Source organism: Pipra filicauda, unplaced genomic scaffold, assembly GCF_003945595.2.
Source record: "Pipra filicauda isolate LSUMZ 115617 unplaced genomic scaffold, ASM394559v2 scaffold40_size4127951_pilon, whole genome shotgun sequence".
In the NCBI taxonomy this organism is placed as follows: Eukaryota; Metazoa; Chordata; class Aves; order Passeriformes; family Pipridae; genus Pipra; species Pipra filicauda.
The window spans coordinates 906,523-933,191 of NW_024104543.1; the positions used below are offsets into that span (position 1 = coordinate 906,523).

General features: G+C 39.1%; 1 protein-coding gene and 1 long non-coding RNA gene across 3 annotated transcripts; both read left to right on the top strand.

Annotated features, from left to right (window-relative positions):
• The first annotated feature begins 370 nt into the window (after window positions 1–370).
• Window positions 371–24,417, top strand: YAF2 (YY1 associated factor 2). Of its 2 annotated transcripts, XM_027711020.2 has the most exons (4): window positions 371–618; window positions 758–883; window positions 22,459–22,608; window positions 24,165–24,417. In XM_027711020.2, the coding sequence occupies exons 1-4, from the start codon at window positions 593–595 to the stop codon at window positions 24,400–24,402; spliced, it is 540 nt and encodes a 179-aa protein (XP_027566821.1). In that variant the 5' UTR covers window positions 371–592; the 3' UTR covers window positions 24,403–24,417. The 2 variants fall into 2 exon arrangements, with proteins under 2 accessions (XP_027566821.1, XP_039241376.1); XM_039385442.1 differs by lacking the exon at window positions 371–618 and having other exon boundaries at window positions 667–883.
• LOC120324053 lies at window positions 11,463–13,052 on the top strand. The gene is made up of 2 exons (XR_005565056.1): window positions 11,463–11,848; window positions 11,979–13,052. It is a non-coding gene; the product is annotated as an uncharacterized LOC120324053 (long non-coding RNA).
• Window positions 24,418–26,669: the final 2,252 nt, after the last annotated feature.

Here is a 26,669-nt window from a genome sequence, read left to right on the forward strand (position 1 = left end):
ACCAAGACTGCTAAGCAGAACTTCGTGTTCAGTTTATTCCCGTTTCTTTCTTACTGTAAAGCACGGCCTGGAGCAATTTCTGTGGCAAGGAGCACAAGGCGCTAGTGCGATCAACCTTGCGCGACAACAGACCAGCGGCTTCCAGGGTAGAGCCGCGCAGGCCGGCTGCAGTCCCTCACACTCCCGCTCTGCCCGTTCAGCCCAGCACCGCCTCCCGTCCCCCCGTCGGGGCCGCCCCCCGGCGCCGGCACCGCCCCCGCTCCGCCCGTCGCCCCCAGCAGCCCCCGCGTTGCCCGGGCCCCGCCGCCGCCGCTCGCAGCGCCCGAGCCGCCGGCGGAGCGAAGGTGCCGCCGAGCGCGGCCCGCGGGGCGCCGCGGCCTGCGGGCGCCGCTGGTTGGCGGCGGGCGGACACGTGAGCGGGGAGGCGGCGGCGGCAGCGGCAGCGGGAGTTTCCCCGACAGCTGGAGGTTGCGGCGGCGGCTCCTCCTCCCCGGGTCCCCGCTAGAGCCCGGAGACCCCCCGCGCTCCTTCTTATTGACAAGCGCACAAAGGGCCGCGCCGGGGCCGGGTCGGGAACGCGTCTGGAGCCGGCATGGGAGACAAGAAGAGCCCGACCAGGTAGGGGCAGCGGCGGCGCCTTCTGGTTCCCCCGGGCCCTCCGGGAGCGCGGGGCCGGCGGCGATGGCGGCGGGGTTGCCCCGGGGGCGGCGGGGGCGGCGCGGCCGGCGTTGCCCCTGGCGCGCGTGTGTCTCCGCAGGCCGAAGCGGCAGCCGAAACCCTCCTCGGACGAGGGGTATTGGGACTGCAGCGTCTGCACCTTCCGCAACAGCGCCGAGGCCTTCAAGTGCTTGATGTGCGACGTGAGGAAAGGCACCTCCACACGGTGGGTCGCCGGCGGAGGGGGGAGCGAGGGCGGCGGGGGAGCGGCTGTGCGGCCGTGACAGGAATGGGGGCCGGGGAAGCCGCGGAACATCCGCGGGGTGTGAGGGAGGGCGGCCGTAATAGGAATCAGGTCACGTTTACCGGGGGGTGTGCGGGGGGGCGGACGGGGAGCACCCAGCCCCCCGGGGCTCCTCGGTAAACCTGACCCAGCGGTGTGCCGGCGTGCGTGGAAACAGAAATTATAAATACCAGGAAGGGCATAATTGCCTGCGTACCCTAACCCTGGAGAGGCTGTGCCCCTTGCATGAAGAAGAACCATTACCTGGGGTGTGCCTGCGAAGACACCCTTTAATATTTTTTTTTCTTTTAAATTCATGTTTTCTGTGAGTTTAACTTTGCCACATACATAACCCCTTTGTATAATTATTATTATTAGTAGTAGTATTAATTTTAATTCACTTTTCATCACAGAGTATCACCGTCCAGGTTTCCGGGGGCTGTAGGGGGTGGATTATAACCCTTCAGTGTTTAGAAAGGAATTGTTAGTTGAATTGTGCCGTATGGAATTGCATCCTCGTGAAACCGTGACTTCCCAGGAGGACCTTTTCTCTGTACACCAGTCAGAAAGCTTGCAGTGGATTACCTTGCAGTGGTTCCTGTGCCTGCCGGTGTTTTTCAGTATTGTGGCTAAGCGTGTGTGTTTGGGGAATGGAGGCTTTTTATAAATGAACAGGAGCGTACTTGTAGCCATGCATGCTAACAGAAGAGAGTGTTGCTCAAGAATCCTTTCTTACAGTTATCATACCTAGAGGTTAATCCTGTCGGCAGGAGAAGTTTAAATGGCAATCAAAGTTGCAATTCTATCAAAAGCCACAATTACATTGTAGATATTGGTTAAAGCAGTGATGAATATGACTTGCAACAAATGTTACATTTGAAATTGTGACTGCAAGGTTGGATCCAATTCCATGAGAAAAAAATGACTCCTTTTCTGGAGTGGGTTTCTTAGACTTTTGAAAACCAGAATGAGTGTTGAAAGGACTTCTTATAACTTGAGATTTCAATACTGGTTGATTTTTTTTTTTTTTTAAACAAAGGAAATCAGTGAGGTAAATGCACTGAGGGGGAATTGCATCTGTCACAAATAGTGTAGTTTGCAGTTATAACAATGGCATTGTGTTTATATCACAGAGAAATGTGTACAGATTGTAATTTTCAGCAAAATAAGACTACTGAATTAATGCAAAGCCTTTAAAAAAGGCTCTTTAACATCCAGTCAATTTGATAGGCAAAGTCAGTGTAAAATTATGTTTTGTTGCATTGGAAACTCAGCTGGATAAAAGCACTGAAACTTAAAAACCAACAAAACAAAAAAACCCCATGCCAAATCAAAGAGTGTGGAGTTCCCGAGAAACAAATATTTTCATTGCATTCTAGTTTCCACCCTTGAATATTTCATATTTTATATAATTTAACAAGAAAACATTTGGTTGGTTTGTTTGTTTTTTTAAATTTCCAATTTCTCCTTGACAGTGGCCTGCTACGGAAGAACTGTAGTTGATATGTAGATTTTTGTTTCTCTACTTAAACACTGTAACAAAGTGTACCTGAGTAGGTTTATGGATTTCTTTTTCCCATAAGGTTTAAATGAATTGCATTTTCGTGTGTTTTCAAAGTCCAGGTTTTACACATGGCATGAGATAAATACAGGTTGAGGTTTTAGGCCAAGCAGTTTTTGTCTCCAATTCTGATATTTGATTTGAGCTAGTAAGTAGACCCTTGTGTCCATGGAGAGGATCATTAGGGTGCCAAAGAGACACAAAAGGCCATTTTGGGTGGTTTTATTATTTGGGGTTTTTTTAAGCATCTCTAATCCAAGTGACAAAATTAGTGCCTTGTTAAAGCATTTGTTGGTATTGCCTGTAGGACAAAATGGTTTTCATCAGCATTGGACAGAATAACAATACTACCATGTTTTGATGACAGGGAGAATGCATTATTTATTTATTTATTTCAGTCTTCCATTTTGAAGCTTGATGTTAGATTAAATTGATGCCTCAGCAGGGTTCTTTGTGTGCAGTGTTCTTACTTAAAATTTTTGACTGTTTTTTTAGTGAGGAGAGCTTTGTCTAGAAGGCAATGTAAAACACTGCTTTTTTTTTTAATTCAGAGAAATGTCGTCTTTGTGGTGGAATGTTTTAATATCTGCTTCTGCATGTTAAAATTCACTAAATATGACCAGATTTTCAGGTGGAAAAACAGGCAATCATATTCAAGTTTAGTGGGTTTGAAGGCCACTGGAAATCAGGTGCAAAGTTCATTAAAACTTTTTTTTTTAATACTGATTATGTACATTTAACTTTACAGAAATATTCTCAGGTGGGGGTAGGGTTTATGGATGTTTTCACTGTTGAATAATTTCTTCTTTCCAAAAGAGTTATCTTTTGTGCCAGGGGCTAGACATGGATTATGTTCTTTAACAACTGGTGGAATTGTTAAGATTAGTGCAAATAATTCTTACGACTTCTTGATTATATCTTATTTCTAGACTGAATTTGGAAAGCAGATTAGATCATGGAGTTCAATTAACTTTGTCTATGGCAGTATTACTTTGACTGATTAAGCTGGGCTGTGCTTGGAGGGGGGGTGTCCAAGAGAAATCCTGAATGCTGCAGAAAGTGGTGTAACTGATTCCCAAGGTGGCACTCTTTTCCTTGGGTTAGTACTAAAGGAGTGCCCCAACATGATACCAGTTAGATGTGCCATGAGTCAGATATAGAACTAAGCTCCCATCTGCCAGATGAAAATCCCTGTACCTTTTACTCTAGAACCACTGCCAGATGTTAATTTGGTAATGTCACTGAGGATCTAAACTCCCCCTGTAGGCATGGCTTTCGTATTTACTTTCTAACCTAAATTGTTCTGTTTTGTTGCTTGGGTACTGAAATTGCTATGTTCCTCTTGATAGGAGGCTGCACTGAATATAGTAATTTTCTACGTGTGACCTTTAAAACATTTTGAAATCATCTGGATGAAAGACATTGTATAAACATAAGGAACATAGGACTGTAATAATCATTTCTTACTTGGATAAATCTCCTGCTGAAGTTCATTAGAAGCATGAGTAAGGAATACTGAAGAGAACCCTAGCGTACTATGTTATAGAGGGAACTGGTAGCAAACTCTATATTTAGGTTGCCTAATAGTTTCCATAACAAAGAAATTGTATGACCTCTTTGAGAAGTTTTATTGTTTGCAGAAACCATCGAAGTTTGGCAAGAGGCAAAGTCCTTAGGCTAAATAAGTGGTTTGATTTCCTTGCCCCATGAAATTGTTTGAGTTTTACTGAGACTAAATCACTTGAAAAATCATCATTCCCCATCTGTCACCCATGTTGTACAGAGAAGTCATTGGTAGAACACTGAAAAAGCCCAGACTGGAGTCATGTAAAAGCAACAGTGGCAATGATGCTGTGCTGAAAACACATAAGGGAATTATTTTGTTCCTGGGGAGGTTGTAATGGGGTTGCTGAATTTGGTCTGACTCACAACTACCACTTTGTCAAAAGAAAGTTGCCTCCATTAGCAAGCTACCATTTCTTTTCTTTCTTTCCTTCTGCTCTTCATGGCACTATCTGAATCAGGAGTATATTAATACTGATTGACCTTCAAGAATTGGGCTGGATCCTCGGACAGACCTTATTGCAGCAACTATTTGCCCCTGGTTTGTCTGTCCTTCAGTAGATGTTTGGATTTTGCTATTCTTGCCAGCTAACACCATTTGTCACTGTAATTTAGATGTGTTGTAAAGCTGAAGATTAAGAGTTTCAGCGTTGCTGGGAAGAAGTACACAAGAGGACTGGCATTCCCTCTACAGGAATGTACGCTTCCTAGTCTCCTCTGCCTTCTGGGAGACTGCATTACTGCCCCGTTGTCACCTCTCTGCTCAAACTTCCTTAGAAGCATTATTAACACTCTTGTTATTCAGTCAGCTATAGCATCGAGATTTAAAATTACCTGTCACTTTGTTTTCCTTCATGTGGTTTTTATGTATGTGGTCTGATCTCTAGTTGCAGGACCCTATTCTTTTTTCAGTGCTATGATAAACCACTTCTCCTTTCAAAGTGAATGATGAGCATCCAGGGAAGTGTAGTGAGAACTGCAGGAGGAACTGCAAACACTGGCTTTTTAAAATTTGAAGTGCTTGGAATGATACTCTGCTATGTAAATAAAGGAAAAAAGAGGGGTAGGGACATATGATCAATTTCCCTTTTTCAGAGTTGATAGCATTCTGTGATTTTTAAATAAGGTAAAAAGGATATTTTCACTAAAAGTATTGTCTTAGCTGGTTAACAGGGGAAGATTTGTTGTACAAAGTGTATTTTATGCTTGTTATGGTTTTATTTTTTAGAGCCTCTTTCATTACTTTCTCTGAATTCAGTAAAAACTTAATCTTGCCTATAAATTTGGGTCTTAGTGCACACTATTCAAATCCATAATAATTTTCTTTTGGCGGGGGAAAGGAGGCAGAATAAAGAAATGAGACAGGTACAAGTGACTTGTGTGAAATTTTGTGGGGGTTTTTTTGGTTTGCTTGCATGTAGTGTGTTTTTTTTTTTTTTTTTAGGGATTCCTATTTGATACACATGCTGAGTGATCTGCTATATGCAATATCATTTATAAAATAGCCCCTGAAATTTGTAGCCAGAATGAGAAAGTTATCTTAAGTCAGGATGAGTTTTTGTGGATTTGGGGTCTGTGCCTCTTAACATCCGGTACTGCCAAAGTAGAGACATAGAGCTGAATGGGGGCATGGCTTCCTTGTCCTGTGATCCATTGATCTTCATTACTGAATTGCTCCTTTTCTCCCAGCTGAAGAAAGCCAAATTTAAATCATACCAGTCTGAGGTATAAGGAACTGGGATGCAGTCTTTGTATGTTTCCTTGGTATTTGGTCTGTGCTCCTTGACTGTGCCTGAGAGGCTGGCGAGCTAATATGTCCATGATTTTATAAGCATGTCTGATAATCTCCTAAATATGAGATATAGGTCTCTATTTGGAACTGTCACGAGTTTGTTTTATGCTTCGAGAAGCATAAATGAAGTGCTTAATTTTTTAACTTGGATATCAAGGTCATTTTTCTTCAGAAAACATGTGCAATTTGTTTAGTCATGTACCATCTGGATGTTTATAAGCACAAATCAGTTACATTTAATCAAATCTGGTATTTGTATTTCTGTTGAAATCCAGTACTGCTGAGGACAGAGTTGGTACTTCTCCTGGATATCTGGTTTAATGCGTCTGTTTCACAACAGCTTGTTAAGGACTCACTCTTCTGCCTTCCACTATGCAGCCTCTGTGTGTGCACATATGTGTATGTGTCGGGGGGAGGTTGTAGAGGAGAAAAAGAGGAAGAATTGCTTGTCGTGCTGATTTTACAAATACATGACTGAATCAAGCTTAACAGACTGAAGAGCTGTTCGTTACTTGTGGTAGTTTGGAGAAGGAAATATTTGCAGGAATTAAATGAATGGAAAAGTCATATGTAATCCATATTTTACCAAGCTCTATATTAGAAGTTTTATGTTTTAGTGTCAATATTAAATTATAAAAAAAAGTAAGAATAAATAGTTCTCTTTTGCTCTGTAGATAGCCATGGGGTAATCCAGTCATTCTGGACTTCCAGTCCGATTTTTAAGAAGAGTTTTTAGAATTGTTAGGAAACTTATTTAGGAATTATTTTCCCTGAAAAAAATATAGTGAAACTTAAGAATTCTGCACACATCAACTAGAATGAGTTTTTGTTTTCTTTATTAAACAATGAATGAATTTTTATTGAGTGGCCTGGCTCTGTTAGATGCTTCTGATGGGTGTAGCTTATATGGGCAATAGAGAATGCAATTCACAGCCACTCAAAAGAAGATCAATTCTAGAAAAGAAAGAAGTTTTTCAGTTTTCCAAAGAAGTGTGGAAGGGGGTGTTGATTTTTTTAAGATGAACTTGACAGATACTTTAATCTGTTACTCTAAACAGTTCATAAAAAATGTGTTGGGTTTTTTTTTTTCTCTCCAGCATGAAATTGATATTTTTGGTTTGATGCTTTCTTGTTTTCTTTTTTTCTGTACCTCCTTCCTGATGTCTGACATACCTCAGTAATTTTTTTTTCCTTCACTTTATTGCAATCTTCCCAGAACAAAACAAAGAGTATTTGATACTGGGCTAAAACCCCATAGGATCTGTTTGATCCAACTTTGATAGTTGATTTAAACCTAGTTTAGTTGTTCCTTTTTGCGTCATGTTGAAAATAGAACCATAAAATTGTAGAATCAATAAGGTTAGAAAAGACCTCTAAGATCATCGAGTCTGACCATTAACACAGCACTGCTGTGTTTGCCACCAGACCATGTCACCAGGTGCCACATCCATACATCTTTTGAAAACTTCCAGGGATCCTGACTCCCAGCACTTCCTCGGGCAGCCTGTTCCAATGCCTGACTACCCTTTCAATGAAAAAAATTTTCCTAATATCCAAACTAAACCTCCCCTGGTGCAACTTGAGGCTATTTCCTCTTGTCCTGTCACTTGTTACCTGGGAGAAGAGACCGACACCAACCTCCTACAACTTCCTTTCAGGTAGTTATAGAGAGTGATAAGGTCTCCCCTGAGCCTTCTTTTCTTCAGACTATAATAACCCCTGCTGCCTCAGTTGTTCCTCAGAAGACTTTTGCTCCAGTCCCTTCACCAGCCTTTTTGCCCTTCTTTGGACACGCTCCAGCACCTCAATATCCTTCTTGTTGTGGAGGGCTCAAAACTGAACACAGGATTGGAGGTGTGGCCTCAGCAGGGCCCAGTACAGGGGGACAGTCACTGCCCTGGGCCTGCTGGCCACACTATTTGGGATACAAGCCAAGATGCCATTGGCCTTCTTGGCCACCTGAGCACACTGCTGGCTTGTGTTCAGCTGGCTGTTGACCAGCACCCTCAGGTCCTTTTCCACTGAGAAGCTTTCCAGCTACTCTTTCCCCAGCCTGTAGCACTGGCTGGGGTTGGTGTGACCCAAGTGCAGGACCCAGCACTTTGCCTTGTTGAACCTCATACAGTTGTCCTCAGCCCATCAATGCTGCCTGTCCAGATCCCCCTGCAGAGCCTTCCTACCCTCCAGCGGATCAACACTCCCACCCAGTTTGGTGTCACCTGCAAACTGACTGAGGATGCACTTGATCCTCTGGTCCATGTAATCAATGAAGATATTAAACAGGACAGGCTCCAGTACTGAGTCCTTGGAAACACCACTAGTGATCACCCCCCATCTGGGTATAACTGTTCACCATCACTCTCAGGGCCCAGCCATCCAGCCAGTTTTTTTACTTATCACCTGTCCACACCATGGGAAGCCAGTTTCTCCAGGAGAATGCTGTGAGAGACAGTGTCAAAAGCTTTACTAAAGTCCAGGCAGGCAACATCCACAGCCTTTCCCTCTTCCACTAAGCATGTCACTTTGTCGTAGAATGAAATCAGTTGGTCAGGCAGGACCAGCCTTTCCTAAAGCCTTGCTGGCTGGGCCTGATCCCCTGGTTTTCCTGTAACCTGGTGTGTGATGGCCCTCGAGATGATCTGCTCCATGGCCTTCCCTGGCACTGAAGTCAGGCTGACAGGCCTGTAGTTCTCTAGTGTTATATCGGCCAGAAATTTAGTTACTTGGCCTTCTCTGTGTATATGCACCTTATGTAATTAAAAGAAACAAACATGGAGCAGAAAGAAATCGATCGCTTTCTATAAACATTCTTTTTTTCCCTCCTATGATAACTAATGATATCAGAGCTGCTGAACAGGAAGAACTACTTAGCCCTCTGATTCCAAGATCTCAGATCTGATCATGGATTTAGGGGATACTCTCTCTAGAAGGCCAACTTTATTAATAGTACTGCAGGATCACAGAAAGATTCTGTCAGCAAAATAGATTAGCATTTGTTTTCCACAGTTAGAAAGCAGTGAAAGCTCTAAATTCTTTTCTGTTCATTATAGGTTTGGGTGTAAAGGCTGATATGTCTCATTTGTCTTATTGTCCTAGGAGCTCAGGATGGAAAAGGTCTTCCAGTGATTTAGACCCTCTTCTACTTTGGAAGAGGATCAGTAAACCTGGGCAACTTCTAGCATTATCTTTATGCTAACAAGTCTCCAGTGAAGGGGACTATAACCTCTTTAGACAGGTTATTTATACTGCCTTTTACCCTTGCTGTTTTTCCAGATATCTAACCTTTGTGTTCAGTGAGATAGGTTGATTTATACTCCCCTTCCCCCTTTAGTGCATTACACACTACATTTGTAGTTCTTTGGTTATTGGCTTTTGGTTTTCATATTCACCCACTTTCCCTCTGTAAGTCTTCATATAAAGAAGAAAATTTCAGCAGTCTTTTCTTAAAGGTAATGATTTTCTTAAATCATAATTCTTTATATCATGATTCTTTATTCCTGAGTGTTCAGTTGACACATTTGTTCCTTACAGTAGTAGCCCAGAATGAGGACATACCTTCAGCTGAGTAATTCCTAGTGTATGGTTTAGAAGGACTGTGGCTTTCTAGAATTCTGCTAAATTACGATGTCTGATGTTCACACTTCCCTGAATGAGAATTTTCCTTTGTGCAGTAGTACCATGATGTTGATTTATCCATGCCTTGTAATCTGCTTGATCCAGTACAGTCTGGTGTCCTTTTGTATCCCATTGTTACTTAAGTAGGGCTTTTTTTTCATGCTGTCATGAGGCCCGCAGTGCTTTGTGCTGTCTTTCTTGGAATTCATAATTTTGATTTTTGAGTCATCTTCACTCGGGATGGTCTTATCAAATAGTTGTCACCACCTTTCAGCTTGATGCTTGTTCTATTCCTTATTCCTTTGTCCAAAGCATGATTAAGAATATTAGATAGTATACCCATAGAACCTCACTATAAAAATTATGCTGTACATGCTGCTGTCTCTGCAGCTGGTTGCTGAGAACTATTAAACAAGCAAACCCAAATTTTGAACTTCATTTTGAAACTTTGTCCTCATCATAGTTTAGCTTGTGTGGGAGGATGTATTTTTGACTGTGCTGCAAGTAAGACTGGGAACATGTATTCCTTTTCTCCTAGTCAGTAGGACTATCAGTCCATAAAAGAGAGGAACTAGCTGTGACAAGCCAGTTGGCTTTATCCTTTAATGCTCCCAATTCTTAAATAATTTCATTCTGGTATCTTTCTGAAATTTGAGTTAGGCTGAGTTATCTACTCCTACCTGCATTTTTATTTCCCTATCTTGGGAGTTCTCTTTTTTTTTTTTTTTTTTTTCCCTTCTGCAGTACTTGATGACTTTTTCCATCTTCATGTAGTTCTCTAAACACTTGATTCTGAGGGTGAATTTCATTAGAGGCTGTAGACTGCCATCATTAACATTCAGTAGCCCAGTCTGTTTCTTATTCTCGCTTGTACTCATACTGCCTTGTTTAATTTGGTTACATGGAATTAAACTTTTGTGTGGGTACTGAAGCATGGAAGCCTTTATGTCATCTGGTACTTGCTTCCTTTCCATATTTGATAGTGGATATACTTCTCTCTATTTTCGTGGTTAAGTACTTTCCTTTGGGGCATAAGTAGTGTGTGTTTTGATGTGTTTAGTTTTGGGAGTTTCTTGGAGGGCTTTTGTGTTTGTTTGTTTGGTTAGATTTGGTTTGGGATTTTTTAATGTTTTTTTGGTTGTTGTTTTTGTTTGAGTGTTTTTGTTGAAATGTCCTCTTTGTTTTTAGTGCCACCAATGGTATTCCTGCTCCATGTATCTTTTCTAGGGAAAATTATCTGTCCTAGACTAAAAGCTACTGGGATTTGAATAAACACCTACAATAAGATGGACGATATTAAAAGAGAAGTCTAACTGGTGGGAAGAAAGCTCCTGTATCACCTGTAGAGTGATGAGAAGTTGCATTTTCTGCCCCATGACTTTTTATAGCAATTTTTCCTTGATAGTTGTGACAACCCACTATGCCTGTTCCTATTTAAAACTTGATAAAGTGTCTATACTTTTCATCTTGAAAGTCGGGTTAGGACAGTCTGCTTTGCAGAAAATTTTCTTAAAGTATCAAGTCGTGTCTTGGCTTATACAGTGAGCTACAAAATACTTTTAAAGTAGGTTAGAACAAAATATTATGTGTTCAATTTTTACACTTTCATACAGTAGCTTATCCTGGTTTAAGTAGGACAGAGAGATCTTGAGAATTGTCTGTACCCTCTGAAGTGCATTCCACTGGTATGTGGTACACTGATGTGGAGCAGGCTTGAACTTGGAGAGTTCAGCTGCAGAATGTTGTTGGTAGGCTTTTGGCTGGCAAATTTTTCATCAGAAGTCTGGGAGAAGACTACAAGACCCTGATGTCTGCTACAAGTTTTTTCTTGTCTTCTTAGAAGTTGAGGGGTGGGGAGGAAATGAGCAATTGAAAGTTTTCACATTCTGATTTACTGGAGATTTGGTACTTAGCTTTAAACTTTTCCATAATGCTTGAATATACTTTTTCTGAACTGTACAGTTCAAATTACAGTGCCTAGCAGAAAAAAAATGTGTGAATGAGTGGGGGCTTGAAAATTCACAATGAAAATAAAGTTCCTAACTCTAAAAGCTGAAAAAAGTTGGTTGGCACATGGAGTGAAAGGAAAGTTGTTTCTTACAGATATCACTGAAATCTGTGATTACGATCATGCACTAGAAGTTCTATAATTGAATAAGAAGGGTGAAAGAGAAGGTCAGGACTGATTCTGTGGCATCTTTTTAGATTAATATGTGTTTTACTGAAGAATGTTATGGAGACTTGACTTTTTAGTCAAAAGTCTTTTCCCCTACTTAAGGTGGACATCTTTGTGGGGCTGGCTCTGAATGCAAGAAGTTTGTAGATTGCTGCAGCCTTCTGGGAAGATGATGCCTGCAGTGCAGAACAAATAAGATAGGTGAGAAGCAAGTTCTTTCCTATTTGGTTGCAAAACCAACTGTGCCAAGTATTGACCCTGTTCAGTGCAACAATGACTGCGCTGCTGCATCAGTGTGAACCTTGTGTTCTGCGTGTGTTTTTTTGCATAGGTGTAAGAGGCATCACAGTTTCTGCGGGAAGGGGACAGAGGAGCAGCCTGAAGGATCCAATCTTTTGTGGGATTGGCAGTCAGAAGAGGTCACTTCCCCATAAATCCTAAGGATCTAGGGGTCTAAAACAATGTAACCACTGCTTTCTCTGTAGAGTCCCAAATACTGCCTCCTCAGGGGAAGTTGTTAAGGAAACTGAGCTTTGTAACCGCTGCTCATATGGAGCACATTGTCTTCTAGGAAACATAAATTGGTTTTATGTTTCTCTAACAGAGTACTTTCAATATATCTGCCATGCTGAGCATTGATGAGCCATAGTCTGTGGCACATGGGAAAGAATTCTAACAACGTTCAGAGGGTTGGAGACTTAACTGGTTGTTGGAGAAGTAAAATTTCATTGCCGCTTTGAAAAGTATCCATGAAGATGAACTTTGCCTTTCTAAAGGTCTTGGTACATGTATTTCTTCTTAGAGCAGGCTGTTGTGCATTGTACCAGTTGTCTTCAGGAGACTTGCTGGCCTCGTCTGTTAAATGTCATCTGGAAAATAGGGCATTCCCTTTAAGGGAATGATTAAATAGGAACATTGCCTCAAGGGGTAGTTTTCTGCACATTTTTACTGTGACTGATAAAACCATATGGGTCTTGTGAGTCTATTTTAATTGAATCAGCTTTTATTGAAAGACAGAATTGCTAGAAATGCACTGAATGGATGAATTCCAAGTAAATGATTCACACTGTAAAACAGTTAGGAATATGAAAGCACAAATCAGAGCTGGCTGAAAGTTAGAATTCAAATATGCATAGGATGTTTAGAAATTGCATTGTTACTCTGCAATATGCAGATGGAACTATATTATGTTTTCCCATACAGACTACTAGCTCCATTGTTTGCACTGTCATAATTACATAGTTGTATAATTTGTGAAGGCAGTGTAATGTACTGTTAACACTCTAGGATATGACAGAAGTAATGGTAACGAGAAAAAATAATTTTGGATAGCAGTGTAAATTTGTTGAAGATGCATTTAATCATGAACTGCTTCAATGTAGAAATAAAGACTAGTTTCTCACAAGATGGCTTTGCGTGGTGATTAGTGTGAGCATATTCATGTGACATGGCAAGCTAAATGTAGTTTAATCTGATAGTTTTTATTCTATGAATAGCTTAATACAGTAGTGATGACTGGGGGAGGGTGAGCTGATCTGTGTCAGAACCCAAAGACTGCTTCTCCTGGTAGTGATTTAATTTAATTGCTAGCAACTTGTATTACAAGAAGTGCTAATAGGAAATATCTTTTACTTCTCATAATGGGACTTCAACTGCTAAAAATCAGGAGAGGCATCGTTACATGAGCTGCTCGCTTCTGTGCAGAACACAGTTTGGAAGATCTAACTGGCCACAGCATTTGCAATACTACTTAGTATACACTGTGTTCCTGATGGTTTCCCATTTGCTTTAAATAATATTGATGTGCTTTTGCAGAAAGGAGTCTTTTTTTTTCTTACTAAGAGGTAAATTGTGGCCTACTTGCACTTGATCACAAAACCCAGCAATAGTAATGGAACAAATGTTTGTGTTGGGTTTATAGCAAAGTTAAAAAAAGCACCTTCTTTGTTCTGCAATATTGTTTGGCAGAACCTAGAAGCTCTTGTTGCACAAGATGCTGCAGAAAGACATTGTGGAGTAGGTATGATAGTCAGTAAAAAGATAAATGTAATTTTAGACAGCAAATTTTGCTTATGTATCAAATCTAGAAAAATATGTTGTTAATTGAAAAATTACCTGATAGAAGAAAATAAAATCTGAAAACACTGTAGCTATTACTCTGCAAATATGTGGAAGGATATATTAAAAACTGTGCATTTTGTGTGTAGAAATGGTCAATAATTCTGTCAAATTATTTGGGAATGAGTGTTTTACATTTGACAAAAATAGTCCTCTGCTATTGAAGTTTGAAAAATATTTCATGCTTTTAAATTTTTACTGTCAAACTAGCATTGAAAACTTCATTGTCTTGAAGCACAAAGATCAGTAAAAAAGATATTGATGGGGTAAAGATAGGGAATTTTTTTCTTGGTTTCTGTGCAGCCAGATTGCACATACACCTTAACAGTACAGATTTGTGCATAAACTGGAATGAATGGCCTAAAATGTAACAGTTAAAGTTTTGCCTTCTCACTTGAAGTCTTGTAGGACTCTGTCACTCCTTATGTGTCAAATTGGCTTTTGACTGTCAGCATTATTACATGAGGATAGTCACTGCAATGACATAATGCATGTATGTGTGTCTTGATTCTAGTAATTTCATTCTGTATTATGAGGAATTCAAGTATCAATTTCTTGACTCTTAGGAAATTCTTTTGCATTTGTAAGCCATGATAATAAGGTTATGATGTGAAATTAAATTTGGTTCCATTTCTTTTATTTAAAGCTGTGAATACCATTGCAATATCTATATAAATATAGGTCTCAGCCTTCCAACATTTTTCATGAATTCCTAGTCTTGAAGAAAAGAGCAGTCTCTTTGAAGTTAAGCTCTTTGGAAGCAGAAGTTAGCTCAAAGCAAGGAAGACTCTGGTAGCTGTGTCTGTTTAATAGGTGAATGTTTAAGTGAAGTTGCTTATGTTTGTTATCATTAAAACCAATTATAGTGAGAGGGGAAAGATACTCTGGAGGGGCATAAATGCAAAAATTATTAGGGTCATTGTTACCTTTTCTGCAGAAAGACCTCTGAAAAAGAGAGAAAACATGCCTGAGGAAGAGGGAAAGTTAATTACTTGATATTTATATAGTAACTCTTTATCAGTTTATGAGGGTGGGGGAAGGGAGATAACTATATAAAAAAGACCTGGCTAGTGAGTGGGAGGAAAGTTTATTTACTTCTTACTAACTTCTACTTCAAGGTACTTGTTACTTGTTACAGAAAATGAATTTGAAGTATCTTGGTTTTTTTCCTGGAGCCATTTAGATCTTCTGGTGTCTAAATCTACATCATCAATCCATCATGGAAAAGTCACATTCCAAAGCTGCTGGTTGTAACCTGTCCTGGGATCTGCTGAGTGAAAAGCTATCTAAGCCCTATTACAAAGTTACAGTTAGAATTTTGCATAATTAATGTCTTTTTATAAATGCACAGGAAGCGTATCACTCTATAATATTACTATAATACTTAACTATAGCTGTGCCCTGTAAAAGTTACTGAAATAGATGCCATAAGAATTGCTGAAAACATTCATACCTAGATGATGGTGTTCTCTGATGTGTTACAGGAGTAGTCATTTCTTAGAAAATCTTGTACCTAAAACCACTTTTTCACATCCTTCACTTTGTTTAAAAAGCTGTTTACTATAATATCACACATCTTTGTATTTGACTCCCTGTCCTAGTCTGTTTGCTTTGGAGGTTAGGAACTACCTTTTATTTTTAAATTAATTTCTCTAGTTACTCTGTTAAGATATATTTGAGAATGTGGACTGTAGTAGTTGGAGGAATGAGGACATGGTGAAGGAGATTTGTGTAGAGACTAGCTAGAATATGATAATAAAGTAAAAGGTATGCAAAGATAAGCTTTTCTTGAGATTTCACTAATGACTGTGAACTAGAAAAATGAAGATTAGCGTATTGCTGTGGATATCAGATTTCTATTAGCTTCTTGAGACATTAATATTTAGGATAGATGTGAGTAGAAAATGATCTTCAAATAAATTATAAGATATTTAAAGCCTGTACATTTGTGCTGCAAAATGATCCAGTCTAGTAATGAGAGAACAGAGTAGGATTTGAATGATTCAGCTTTGTTCTCAACAAGATTTTAATGCACTTAACTGTATTCTGTTTAGTCTTTAAAGACACGTATGAAACAAACATCAGCAAGACAGGATTTTTATTAGGATTTGGAATGTTAACAAGGCATTTCTGAAATCATCACTAGATGAGGGAATAACAAAGGAGGTGGAGGCTGGTGGAGGAGGAATACTAGTATATGATTGAAATTAGAATTCCATTTAAAAAAAAATATTGAGTACCTTAACTGAGTCATCTCAGTCAGAAACATACAGAAGCCACACAGTAGCAGATGGAAAGGAGATAGGCAAGTCTGCAGGGCATGAGAGAGAGAGGGTTTCTCTCTCTTCTATTTACAGAATAGAAGATATTACAGCGATCTCTTCTATTTACAGAAGGTTGCTTTTTAAGCAGTTGTCCCTCATAAGTAGTAAACGAAGAGAGATGTAAGATTCAGGAAAACTGGAGTGGTTATTTAAAGGAGCTGACTGACTTTCTCTGAAGCCTAGTGAATAGTTGTAGGTAGTTTTTCCTACAGGCTGACTGACCTTGTTATGCTTTGCACAAAGATACTTATTCGGGAATGCCTGAATTTGATTTTAGAGTTTCTACTGTGTTATTCAGAACTGTGACAAGTGTTCTGGGTTTAATCCATAACATTATCAGCATACCCTGTGTTTATAATTCAGCTTTTGGAATAAACTGCAAGACTTTCCCAAGGAGATACTGTAAAAAAACCTCTATGTGGAATCTGTAAAGGCAATCACATTTCTTTTTTGTACTGATTCTATTCTTTAGCAGTAAGCTTCACAAGTTTGACCAAACATCACATACATAAATAGATTATTTACTGCTTATAAGACCTTTTGGCGATAGCAATTTTGATAATTCTTGTAAAACCTTGGACAGTAAAATCCAGGGGGCTAATTGACTAAACTGCTGTTTCCAAACAATAAGTTCTGCCATGCAATGCTGGTAGGATAGAACATATTGCAGAAGTGTGAAAGTTGATGTTCAAACACATGATGAACTCGTTACCTAAGTCCTGTGCAGTGAGGGCCTTAAAGCAACAAGAAGTAGAGTAGAAGATTTGGGAACTTGAATTAACTTAGAAGCTTTTATTCTGTTCACCTGAACTGCCTGGAAGGAAATTCTTTGTGTTTAAAGAATATTGTGGATTTTTCATTTTTGAGGAGCTGGTGGAAGAGCTCACCAAGCCACCCTCCACATCTACCAACAGTCCTGGCTCACTGGGGAGGTCTCAGATGATTGGAAGTTGGCAAATGTCACGCCAATCCACAAAAAGGGCCGGAAGGAGGACCTGGGAAACTACAGGCCCGTCAGCCTGACCTCAGTGCCTGGCAAAGTTACAGAGCACATCATCCTGAGTGCAATCCCACAGCACCTACAGGATGGACAAGGGATCAGACCCAGCCAGCACAGGTTTAGGAGGGGCAGGTCCTGTCTGACCAACCTGATCTCGTTTTATGATCAGGTGACCCGCCTGGTGGATGAGGGGAAGGCTGTGGATATGGTCTATCTGGACTCCAGCAAAGCCTTTGACACCATCTCCCACAGCATACTCCTGAAAAAGCTGGCAGCCCATGGCTTGGACAGGGGCACTCTGTGCTGGGTTAGGAACTGGCTGGAGGGCCGAGCCCAGAGAGTGGTGGGGAACGGTGCTGCATCCAGTTGGCGACCGGTCACTAGTGGTGTCCCCCAGGGATCAGTGTTGGGCCCAGTCCTTTTTGATATCTTTATTGATGATCTGGATGAGGGGTTTGAGTCCACCATCAGCAAATTTGCAGATGACACCAAGCCAAGGGGGAGTGTTGATCTGCTGGAAGGCAGGAGGGCTCTGCAGAGGGACCTGGACAAGCTGGAGAGTTGGGCTGATTCCAACGGGATGAGGTTCAACAAGGCCAAGTGCCGGGTCCTGCACTTTGGCCACAACAACCCCATGCAGTGCTACAGGCTGGGGACAGAGTGGCTGGAGAGCAGCCAGACAGAAAGGGACCTGGGAGTTTGGATTGACAGGAAGCTGAACATGAGCCAGCAGTGTGCCCAGGTAGCCAAGAAGGCCAATGGCATCCTGGCCTGGATCAGGAAGAGTGTGGCCAGCAGGACCAGGGAAGTGATTCTTCCCCTGTACTCAGCACTGGTGAGGCCACACCTGGAGTGCTGTGTCCAGTTCTGGGCCCCTCAGTTCAGGAAGGATATTGAGGTGCTGGAGCAGGTCCAGAGAAGAGCAACAAGGCTGGTGAAGGGACTCGATCACGAGTCCTATGAGGAAAAGCTGAGGGAACTGGGGCTGTTCAGCCTGGAGAAGAGGAGGCTCAGGGGAGACCTCCTCACTCTCTACAACTCTCTGAAAGGAGGTTGTAGCCAGATGGGGGTTGGTCTCTTTTCCCAGGCAGCTATCAGCAAGACAAGAGGGCATGGTCTTAAGCTGTGCCAGGGGAGGTTTAGGTTAGATATTAGGAAGAAATTCTTTACAGAGAGGGTGGTCAGACACTGGAATGGGCTGCCCAGGGAAGTGGTGGATTCTCCCTCCCTGGAGGTTTTTAAGATGAGACTGGATGTGGCACTTAGTGTCATGGTCTAGCAACCATGGTGGTAGTGGATCAAGGGTTGGACTTGATGATCTCAGAGGTCCCTTCCAACCCAGCTGATTCTATGATTCTATTGTACATAGGTATTTTTTTATTTCCATTCTCAAAATGGACCTGCATTCTTGTAATGAAACCAAGTTATTCACTTTATAAAATTAGTCAAATTTCTATTAACATAGATTATTGGTGAGTACCAAATGAGTGAAATTAAGGAGGCGTGTACTTCTTTGAGATGTTCAAAATGACTTATGAGAAGGTATTGTGTTGAGCTGTGCAACATGGAATGACTCAGGGCAAAAATTCCAGGTATCATTTGTTCTAGTGCATGAGTATTTTTCATCTTTAGGCATGTAAGTTGCTGTATTACAAAGATTTTTTTTTTTAAGAATGCCAGCAATGAAAAGTAGTCCATGCTTTGCAGTATTAAATATTTGTTTCATTTGAGAGCATCAGCACTGAATGAGTTTCTGCACGCAAAACCTAAAGACAGGTTGCTGCAATCTCTGTAAGTATACCTTATAAACCAGCAGCTAGATCAAATCCTGCAACAAGACTTGGGCTAAAATGGTGACATCCTTATCATTTAGCATTTGTGGGAATTGTAGAGAAGATAAAAAACTTTATCCTTGTATGTTTGTGTTAATGTCTGTCAGCTTTTTAAAAAACAAAAATGTTAGTTTTCCTAATTTTTTTAAGGAGACTATGAAGTATGTGCATATTTGTGTGCAGCACCTTGAAAACAACATTGGAATTAGAGAATTAATAAAACTGGATGAGGTTGGAATAGAAGTGTAGGTAGAAGTATGGCTGATGTTAACTTAGAAGAAAGATAACACTGTCTGAAAAGGAAAACTAGGTGGTAGAGGAGAGGTATAATATTTGGAACTGGAATGTTCTACAGTGCTTAAACCGTAAAGTTCACCTCTGTTGGAAAGAACTGATAGCTCTTATCTTCTGTAATAGTGTATGCCTTTCTTTATTAGGGTTCCCCTTCAAATTAGTGAAGTGGCATTACTAGGTAAGAATACAAAGCTTTTAGAGGCTGGCTAAATTATATGTATTGTTTTTATGAACATTTCTGCTTGTGGTTCTGAACTGTTCAGTTGAGGTGGTCCAATAGTGGCCCAGTGGTAGAGGCAACAGTGCTTGTAATCTTAATGCAGAAGATTATAGAACTTCTTTCTAAACACCAGAAAACTCAGGTACTCTTAAATGTGCTTAAAAAGCAAATTACCATAAGTATATTGATGAAATAAAAGCTAGTATTAACACTGTCTGTATATACTTAATCTGTAGCAGCCTATTGCAAGGAGTCTTTAACTGGTTTTGAAAACCAATAATTTAAAATGTATTTTGACAAATCATCAAAATCAATTTCCTATTACAGGATAGTTTCTCTTACTTTTATCTTCTCTGAGAAAGCCTTTTCTCTATGAATTCCTTCATGCTTGAATGACATGATTCAGCTACTGCTAAGTCAGGAACAATTCTATCAGGTTAAAGCTTCATGAGTGATAAAGATATTTCCTAACTCCTACATGGCTTGCAAAGTGCTTGGCTGCAATTTAGTAACGCCTTTTGAGTACCTAAAGAAAAAAAAATTGAATTCTTGAAAGACATTCCTAATGTTGAGAGATATGAATTACTTTTTTCTCATTTTTTAATATAAAACACTGAATGCATTATTTAATAAATCTGGAAGTGACAAATCACATAATAAAATTTAGAACATTGATATAACTAATAGACAGCTATAGAAATAATTGACAACCAAAAGCTGGCTGTTTCAATGGAAGGAATAAAATAACTGAGTAGAATGCCTTGTTACAGCAAAACCACATAGAACCTCTTGATTAATTTTTAATGCATCTTCCAAAACATGATTTCTCTGTGCCTTTTTTGTCTTAACTGACTTCTGTACCTTGTTGCAAAGATTTTTTTTTTTCAGTCTCGCTAATTTTATGGTATTGAGAAAAGAAGTTCTAAACATAGGACTTAGAACTAAGCTTAGTTTCCCAGGTGTACTCTAATATAAATTATCTAGTTTACCCTCAAGAACTGAAACTGTTACAAATTGACAACTTCTAAAATTATTTGGCTAGGACTTTTTTTTCCCCTCTATTTAACAAGTTTTCATAATCATGGCATTGTCCACAGTTCTGGGAAACAATTCATTCTATGTCCAGAAGTTCACTACTGTCTTAATTCATAAGTAACATGTCAGATTATTCTCTCAGGTCACTGTGTAGTAATAATGGGATTGTCACTTGACTGTCATGAGAAACTGTATCCCTATTTCCTGGAACAATCAAGACAGATCATCAGTTTTGTTTATATGTGACAAATATTTTCCACCTGAAGTGATAAGCTCACGCATCAATTACACCTTGGTGGTTCTTGCTCTGTTATGAACTGCTATGACAAAAGGTCAAAACAATTCTGAGACAGGTTTTCTTGAAAATGTCCTGTGTACTCTGTTAACCTACACATTTGTAGTCCATCCAGTTGTTTCAGTGGTTATGGACTCAGTACAATGTGTGCTTTGCAAGGTCCTAGTGCTCTCCTGAAGAGCCTGTAGTCATAAAGTTGCCAATTGATATACCTAGTTGCCAGTTGTGATTGTTCTTGTTCTTTGTCTCAATGAGTCAGTGTTGGCTTAGTTCAATAGTATAAAAATGGTACTCTAGTTTTTACTTCAAAGTTCTATTGTGTTGACAATTTTAATAGTCTTTACTTTAATTTATTTTAATTCATTAAGAACTTGCTGTGAAGACTCACAAAATCTCAGCTAATTTATGTTAACTGCCTTTCCCACACTCCATGGATTCTTCTAATTTGACTTTCACTCTGTAATATGACCTGTTGCAATCATTACTGAAAATATAACTTGTTAATGGGACCTGTGTTGATTTCCTCCTTTTGTTATTTTTCTCGTCTCTTCATCTAAGCAAGAAGTGCCAGTAGCGTGATGCTGTGGGTTGGGATAAATAAATATGTGTATAAGCTGATAGCTTCTTTTACTTTAATAACTGTTTTGTATTCTCAGAGTGTCACAGTGCGTATAACCTGCAAAATTGCAAAACCCAACATCACAACTCAACTAACAAAATTCAAGAGCTTGGCAGGGTAAACATTCTTTTGGAGAAGAAATTTACATCTACAGAGTATTAGTAGAACCTTCTTTTTTATGTCATGACTTGAAATTTCTTAATTCCAATATTAGAGAATAGATAAATACATTTGCATTGGAAAGAGGAAAACGTTTCCTTTCAAACTAAAATAACTATATTACAATACAAAACAGAATAAAAATTAAACCATTTCAAAATAATTTGGAAAATGTAAAAATAATAAACTGCTGAAATTCTTTTGCCTGCTTTACTCTTCCTACAGTCAATTTGGATGAAAACTTGGAAATGAAACCTGCACTGTGTATACTGGTGGAATGTGGCTGTATGTTTCCGTTGCCAGCTCTCAAACTATATGTCTTCTGACAGTTATATCCTACTAATATTAGTGCAGTATATTTTTTTTCCAGTGAACGTGATAAAAATGATACACAACAGGATTTATTATTGCCTTCAATGAATTTGTTTGAGCTGAAAACACTTAAGTTTTATTGTATAAGGCCAACAGTTGTTTTAGCTCTTAAAGGTCAGCTTTTTCCTTTTTGGGATACAGATTGTCTATGTCTGTATTGGAGTACACTCAAAACAGACCCCTTCAGCATTTTAGGGGGCTGGGAGTGGGTGGTTAAGTGTTGTCTTTGGGAGCTTTATCTTTTGGAGTTCGCTCTATGAGGTCTCTGTCTGGATATGACAACTGGGAGAAGAGGGCAAATCACAAAATATTGTCTCTAAATCCTGTAGAATAAAAAAAAAAATCTGCTGATAATGCAAGTAAGTGAAACAAAAGGCTGTAATACGTTTAAATTTAATATGCTATCTTAATGAAGTATTAGCAGCAAGATATGTTTTAACAATATTTCTTTTTATAGTAATTGTTAATGTTAGTTACTGAACAGTAGACAATTTGAGACTTGTGAAGTCTAAGCATTATGTGTGTCTATATGTGTGCACACAGGAAACCTCGACCTGTCTCACAGCTGGTTGCACAGCAGGTTCCTCAGCAATTTGTGCCCCCTACACAATCAAAGAAAGAGAAAAAAGACAAAGTAGAAAAGGAAAAAAGTGAAAAGGAAACAAGCAAAAAGAACAGTCATAAGAAAACCAGGTAAAAAAATCTAGACACTTTTGCAGTATTGGTAAAATGTAATTTGCAAACAAAAATAAGAGATGTTCTTTGATTGTACTGCTTTTTAAGTGCTGTGGCAAACAATAAGGTTAAATATTGGTCTGTGAAGTTTCATTGGTTTAGGATGTCTATAAAATGCGAAGACCTGCAGTATGTAATTGTGGTCAGAAGATGGAGATCAGTTGAATAGTGAAAGAAAGACTTTTTAAGAGTTATTAAGGTATTCTTTTAAGGGTTACAAAGTATTTCTCACACCATACAGAACTATTGATAGGCAAATTGATGATGTTAATCTCTGGAAAAGAGAGAGAATGGGAGTGACTAGTTTTCATATAGAATAGTTGTGGGGGAGAGAGAGAACCAGTACCAGACTGCAGATGAGTGGGAAAGTTACTTGGTTATTGATAGCCTTGCAGAACCCTTTAGCTTTGAAGGGCTGAACTAGGGTATAAATTAATGTGACAGAATAAGGCATGTATATTATCTAGTGTTAAAAATCTCTGTGCTGCATCTGGGATGCTGAAGGAAACCTTGGACTCTTAGAACTGAAAACATGAATTATTACAGTCCAGATAAGCTGTTGTAAAAGCCTTGATCTTGCTGTAAGACCAGGTGGAAGGAAGGTTCAAACTGCTAAACAAAAGCAGCAGGTTTAACCCCTAATTCATCACAAACTGAGCATAAAGTTATTGTGGCAATAGTGCTGTGCCAAAAATCTGAGAAGCTGAGAAGTATATAAGACAGAAATATCCATTGGGATTAGTTATGCAGAGAAGTAGCAGATGCTTTTCCTATGCCTGATCATTAGGGTCAGAACCAGGTAGAGACTGAGAGTCAAGAGAGAGCAGTCATTTAGAAAGTCATGTTTAGGATTAAGGACACTGAGATGTTAGGAAATATCAAACAATTGAAAGATTAGATGAAGATACCCTATCAACACTGTGTGTAATACTCATCTCTGTGCATAATTTAAATCACAGTGTATGCCAGAAATACCAGAGTTATACTGTGAACACAAAGTCCAGTTCAAATAGTATAGTGGTGGTCCTAGTGAGGCTTTCAAATGAGGTAACACCTGCTGCAAGTTAACACTATCTGTGCTGTTGAAAAGACAGATACCAACATCTTTGTTATTTGTAATTTTCTACGTAGAATTGTTGCTTAAGGCTGCTGCAGAGATAGAGGTTTCACTGGATCAAATTTGTAACTTCCTATAGTCACAATAAAGACTTGATCTTTAAAAGTAAAAACCTTCACATGTGCAATACATCCATATTGCTGTACAGTGACATTATTCATAATGTCAACTTCTAAATGATTTTCGGTAGTAATGTGTTATATTCAACTATTTCAACGTAAAATATATTAGGAAACACTCCACTGTTAACACTTGTGGTACATTGTTTTCCTATGTGTTGGATGTTGCAGAAAGCAGTCTTATATATGTTTGCTCTCCAGAGCTCCTAAAAAGTAGGAGGGAGACAAGATAATAAGGTGGTGTGTGTGCTTTTAATATGATTATTTGCTTTGTTTAGGCCAAGGTTGAAAAATGTGGATCGAAGTAGCGCTCAGCATTTGGAAGTTACCGTTGGAGATCTGACAGTCATAATTACAGACTTTAAGGAGAAAACTAAGTCACCACCTGCTTCCAGTGCTGCTTCTGCAGATCAACACAGTCAGAGTGGTTCTAGCTCTGACAACACAGAGAGGGGAATGTCCAGGTCATCTTCACCCCGAGGAGAAGCATCATCACTGAATGGGGAATCTCATTAAAGTTTATTTCCTCCAGTTTTAGTCTCTTCTCTTCAAAACATACAAATACATAACTTCTGTCACCTGTTACCACATTTTCATGACAGGTTATTCATACATAATTGGTATATTGACTGGAACATAATTTATGCAGCTAAAAAAAAAAGAAAGAAGCGCAGTGGTAGAAACAATAACAACATGAAGCTGAGTGAGGGGAGGTTTAGGTTAGATGTCAGGAAAAGGTTTATTACCCAAAGTGTGCACTGAAACTGGCTCCCCAGGGAAATGGTCACTGCACCAAGCCTGTCTGAGTTCAAGAAGCATTTGGACAATGCTCTCAGGCACATGGTGTGATTCTTGGGGTATCCTGTGCAGGGCCGGAGTTGGACTCGATGGTCCTTGTGGATCCCTTCCAACTCAGTATAGTCTATCATTCTATAATAATTTAAATGCAATCTACAAGTGCTTACAAAGCATGTTCATACCAACTTTTTAATCTTCATGTGTAAGGGTGCCATGAAAATGTGGTTTGAATGTTCATTATGCAGTGTTATTGGTATGTCCATTTTCACTTTTAGTTTAGTGAATCCTAACACAACTCTTGGAGTCTCCTCTATTGGCATGTACTGAATTTAAATTTTTATAACATAGTTCAAGCTGCCTAAATATGTATTATTTGGGAATTGTGAAACATAGTTATATGTATGCAAGTCAAAGATCAACTTAATCAACTATTGCTGCAACAGAATTTTCATAATAATTATCTTCTTAAAAGCACCTGCTGGTACTTGGTGTGGTTAAATAGGAAAAATGTTATTAAAGAAAACATTTGTATGGATTTTTGCCAATGTTTGACACATTTTACTAGATTACTGTTACTGAATTATGTTGATGGTTTTACCAATATTTTTTGGCACTTAAAACACTTATTGTAATGTTTACAAGCAAAATAGAAAACACGTTCTAAGCATTGATTAGTCAGCCTTGCAATTCAGGTGAAGTACTGCACTGTCGCTGTACACTGGTATTCTGTGTTGTGTAACAAATACTGAACTACAGATGATGATGCATTTGGCAAAAACTAACATTTGGAAATATGGAAGTTTGGAAAAGCTTTAAAAATAACAGAACTGCAGTTCTCATTTCTGCTTAGTGCTGTTTCCTTTCCCCAAATTTTTCTAGTGCCACTTAGTTACTTATTTCATTACAGGAATATCAGATGTTGCACAAGAATAAGAAAATAACAATACTGTTATTTTTTGTTCCTGAATCAATTTCTTTAATATTGATTTGGCCTATTAGAATGTATTATGTCATAAATCGTATGGAAAAAAGCTCAGTATCCATCCTGCTTTATGGCATAAACTGTCAACATTTACGCACTTAGCAATATACTGATACAGAGCGGAATTATTTACAGTCCCTTCTGGTATTATGTAAAGTTACCAATAAAATATTTTTGTGAATACAGATTTTGCATTTTTGTTTACAACCAATAAGTGTTTTGATACATACATACAATTCATGTATAGATTTTAAATTATAGATTCTGGTTCAGTACAAAAGTCCATTTAGCTCCTTTTAGGGAGATAGTGCACTTACATTCCTATGAGCCTTTTCTTTTTCATTCAAAGTAAATATATTTTAAAGCCCATGTAAAAGTTGGATGGACCTTCTTGGTAGTGAATCCAGCCCCAAATTATTACCAACATATGATATGTCTTCTTAAAAGCTTAAAACAATGGATTTTTGTAGCCCCTGACAATTGTGATGTTTGATGGTTTCTTGTAGTAATGTATTTTTCTGTTTTTAATGCAGTACTTCTTCAGGCACAATGGTACTGTTCTATTTTGTAAGATGCTAGTTGTGAAATACAGTTAGTTGCATAAAATGAGAGTCTGATGTGATATCTGAGAACATACATACCTCATTCCTTGGTGTTGCTGTTTAAACTTTTTAGACATCAAATGTTAATTATAGGCTATTTCAGATGGATAACTACTGACCTGTTTATTATGTATTCTGCTTTATCTTACTAAATAGGATGTCTGCTCATTGCTGTTACCTGGCCAACTCTTAGTATCTGTAAAACAATGCTTTTTAAGGTTCTTAAATGTTTTTTGGGCTGGGCTGGTGTTCAGAATAACTTACACTAGTTTTTAAAGGAGAAATACGTGCTTCTCAACTTTATTTTTTTATTTTTATGTGGGACTATATTGATGTAATGGATTACAAAAGAGCTGAAACTCTTTAAAGTAAGCAGTGTTAGGATAGCAAATCTCATTGGA

Coding starts and splice junctions, on each gene's coding strand:
- YAF2 (XM_027711020.2), top strand. CDS start 593: ATGGGAGACAAGAAGAGCCCGACCAG. Junction 884..22,458: donor AGGAAAGGCACCTCCACACG/GTGGGTCGCCGG, acceptor GTGTGCACACAG/GAAACCTCGACCTGTCTCAC. Junction 22,609..24,164: donor AACAGTCATAAGAAAACCAG/GTAAAAAAATCT, acceptor TGCTTTGTTTAG/GCCAAGGTTGAAAAATGTGG.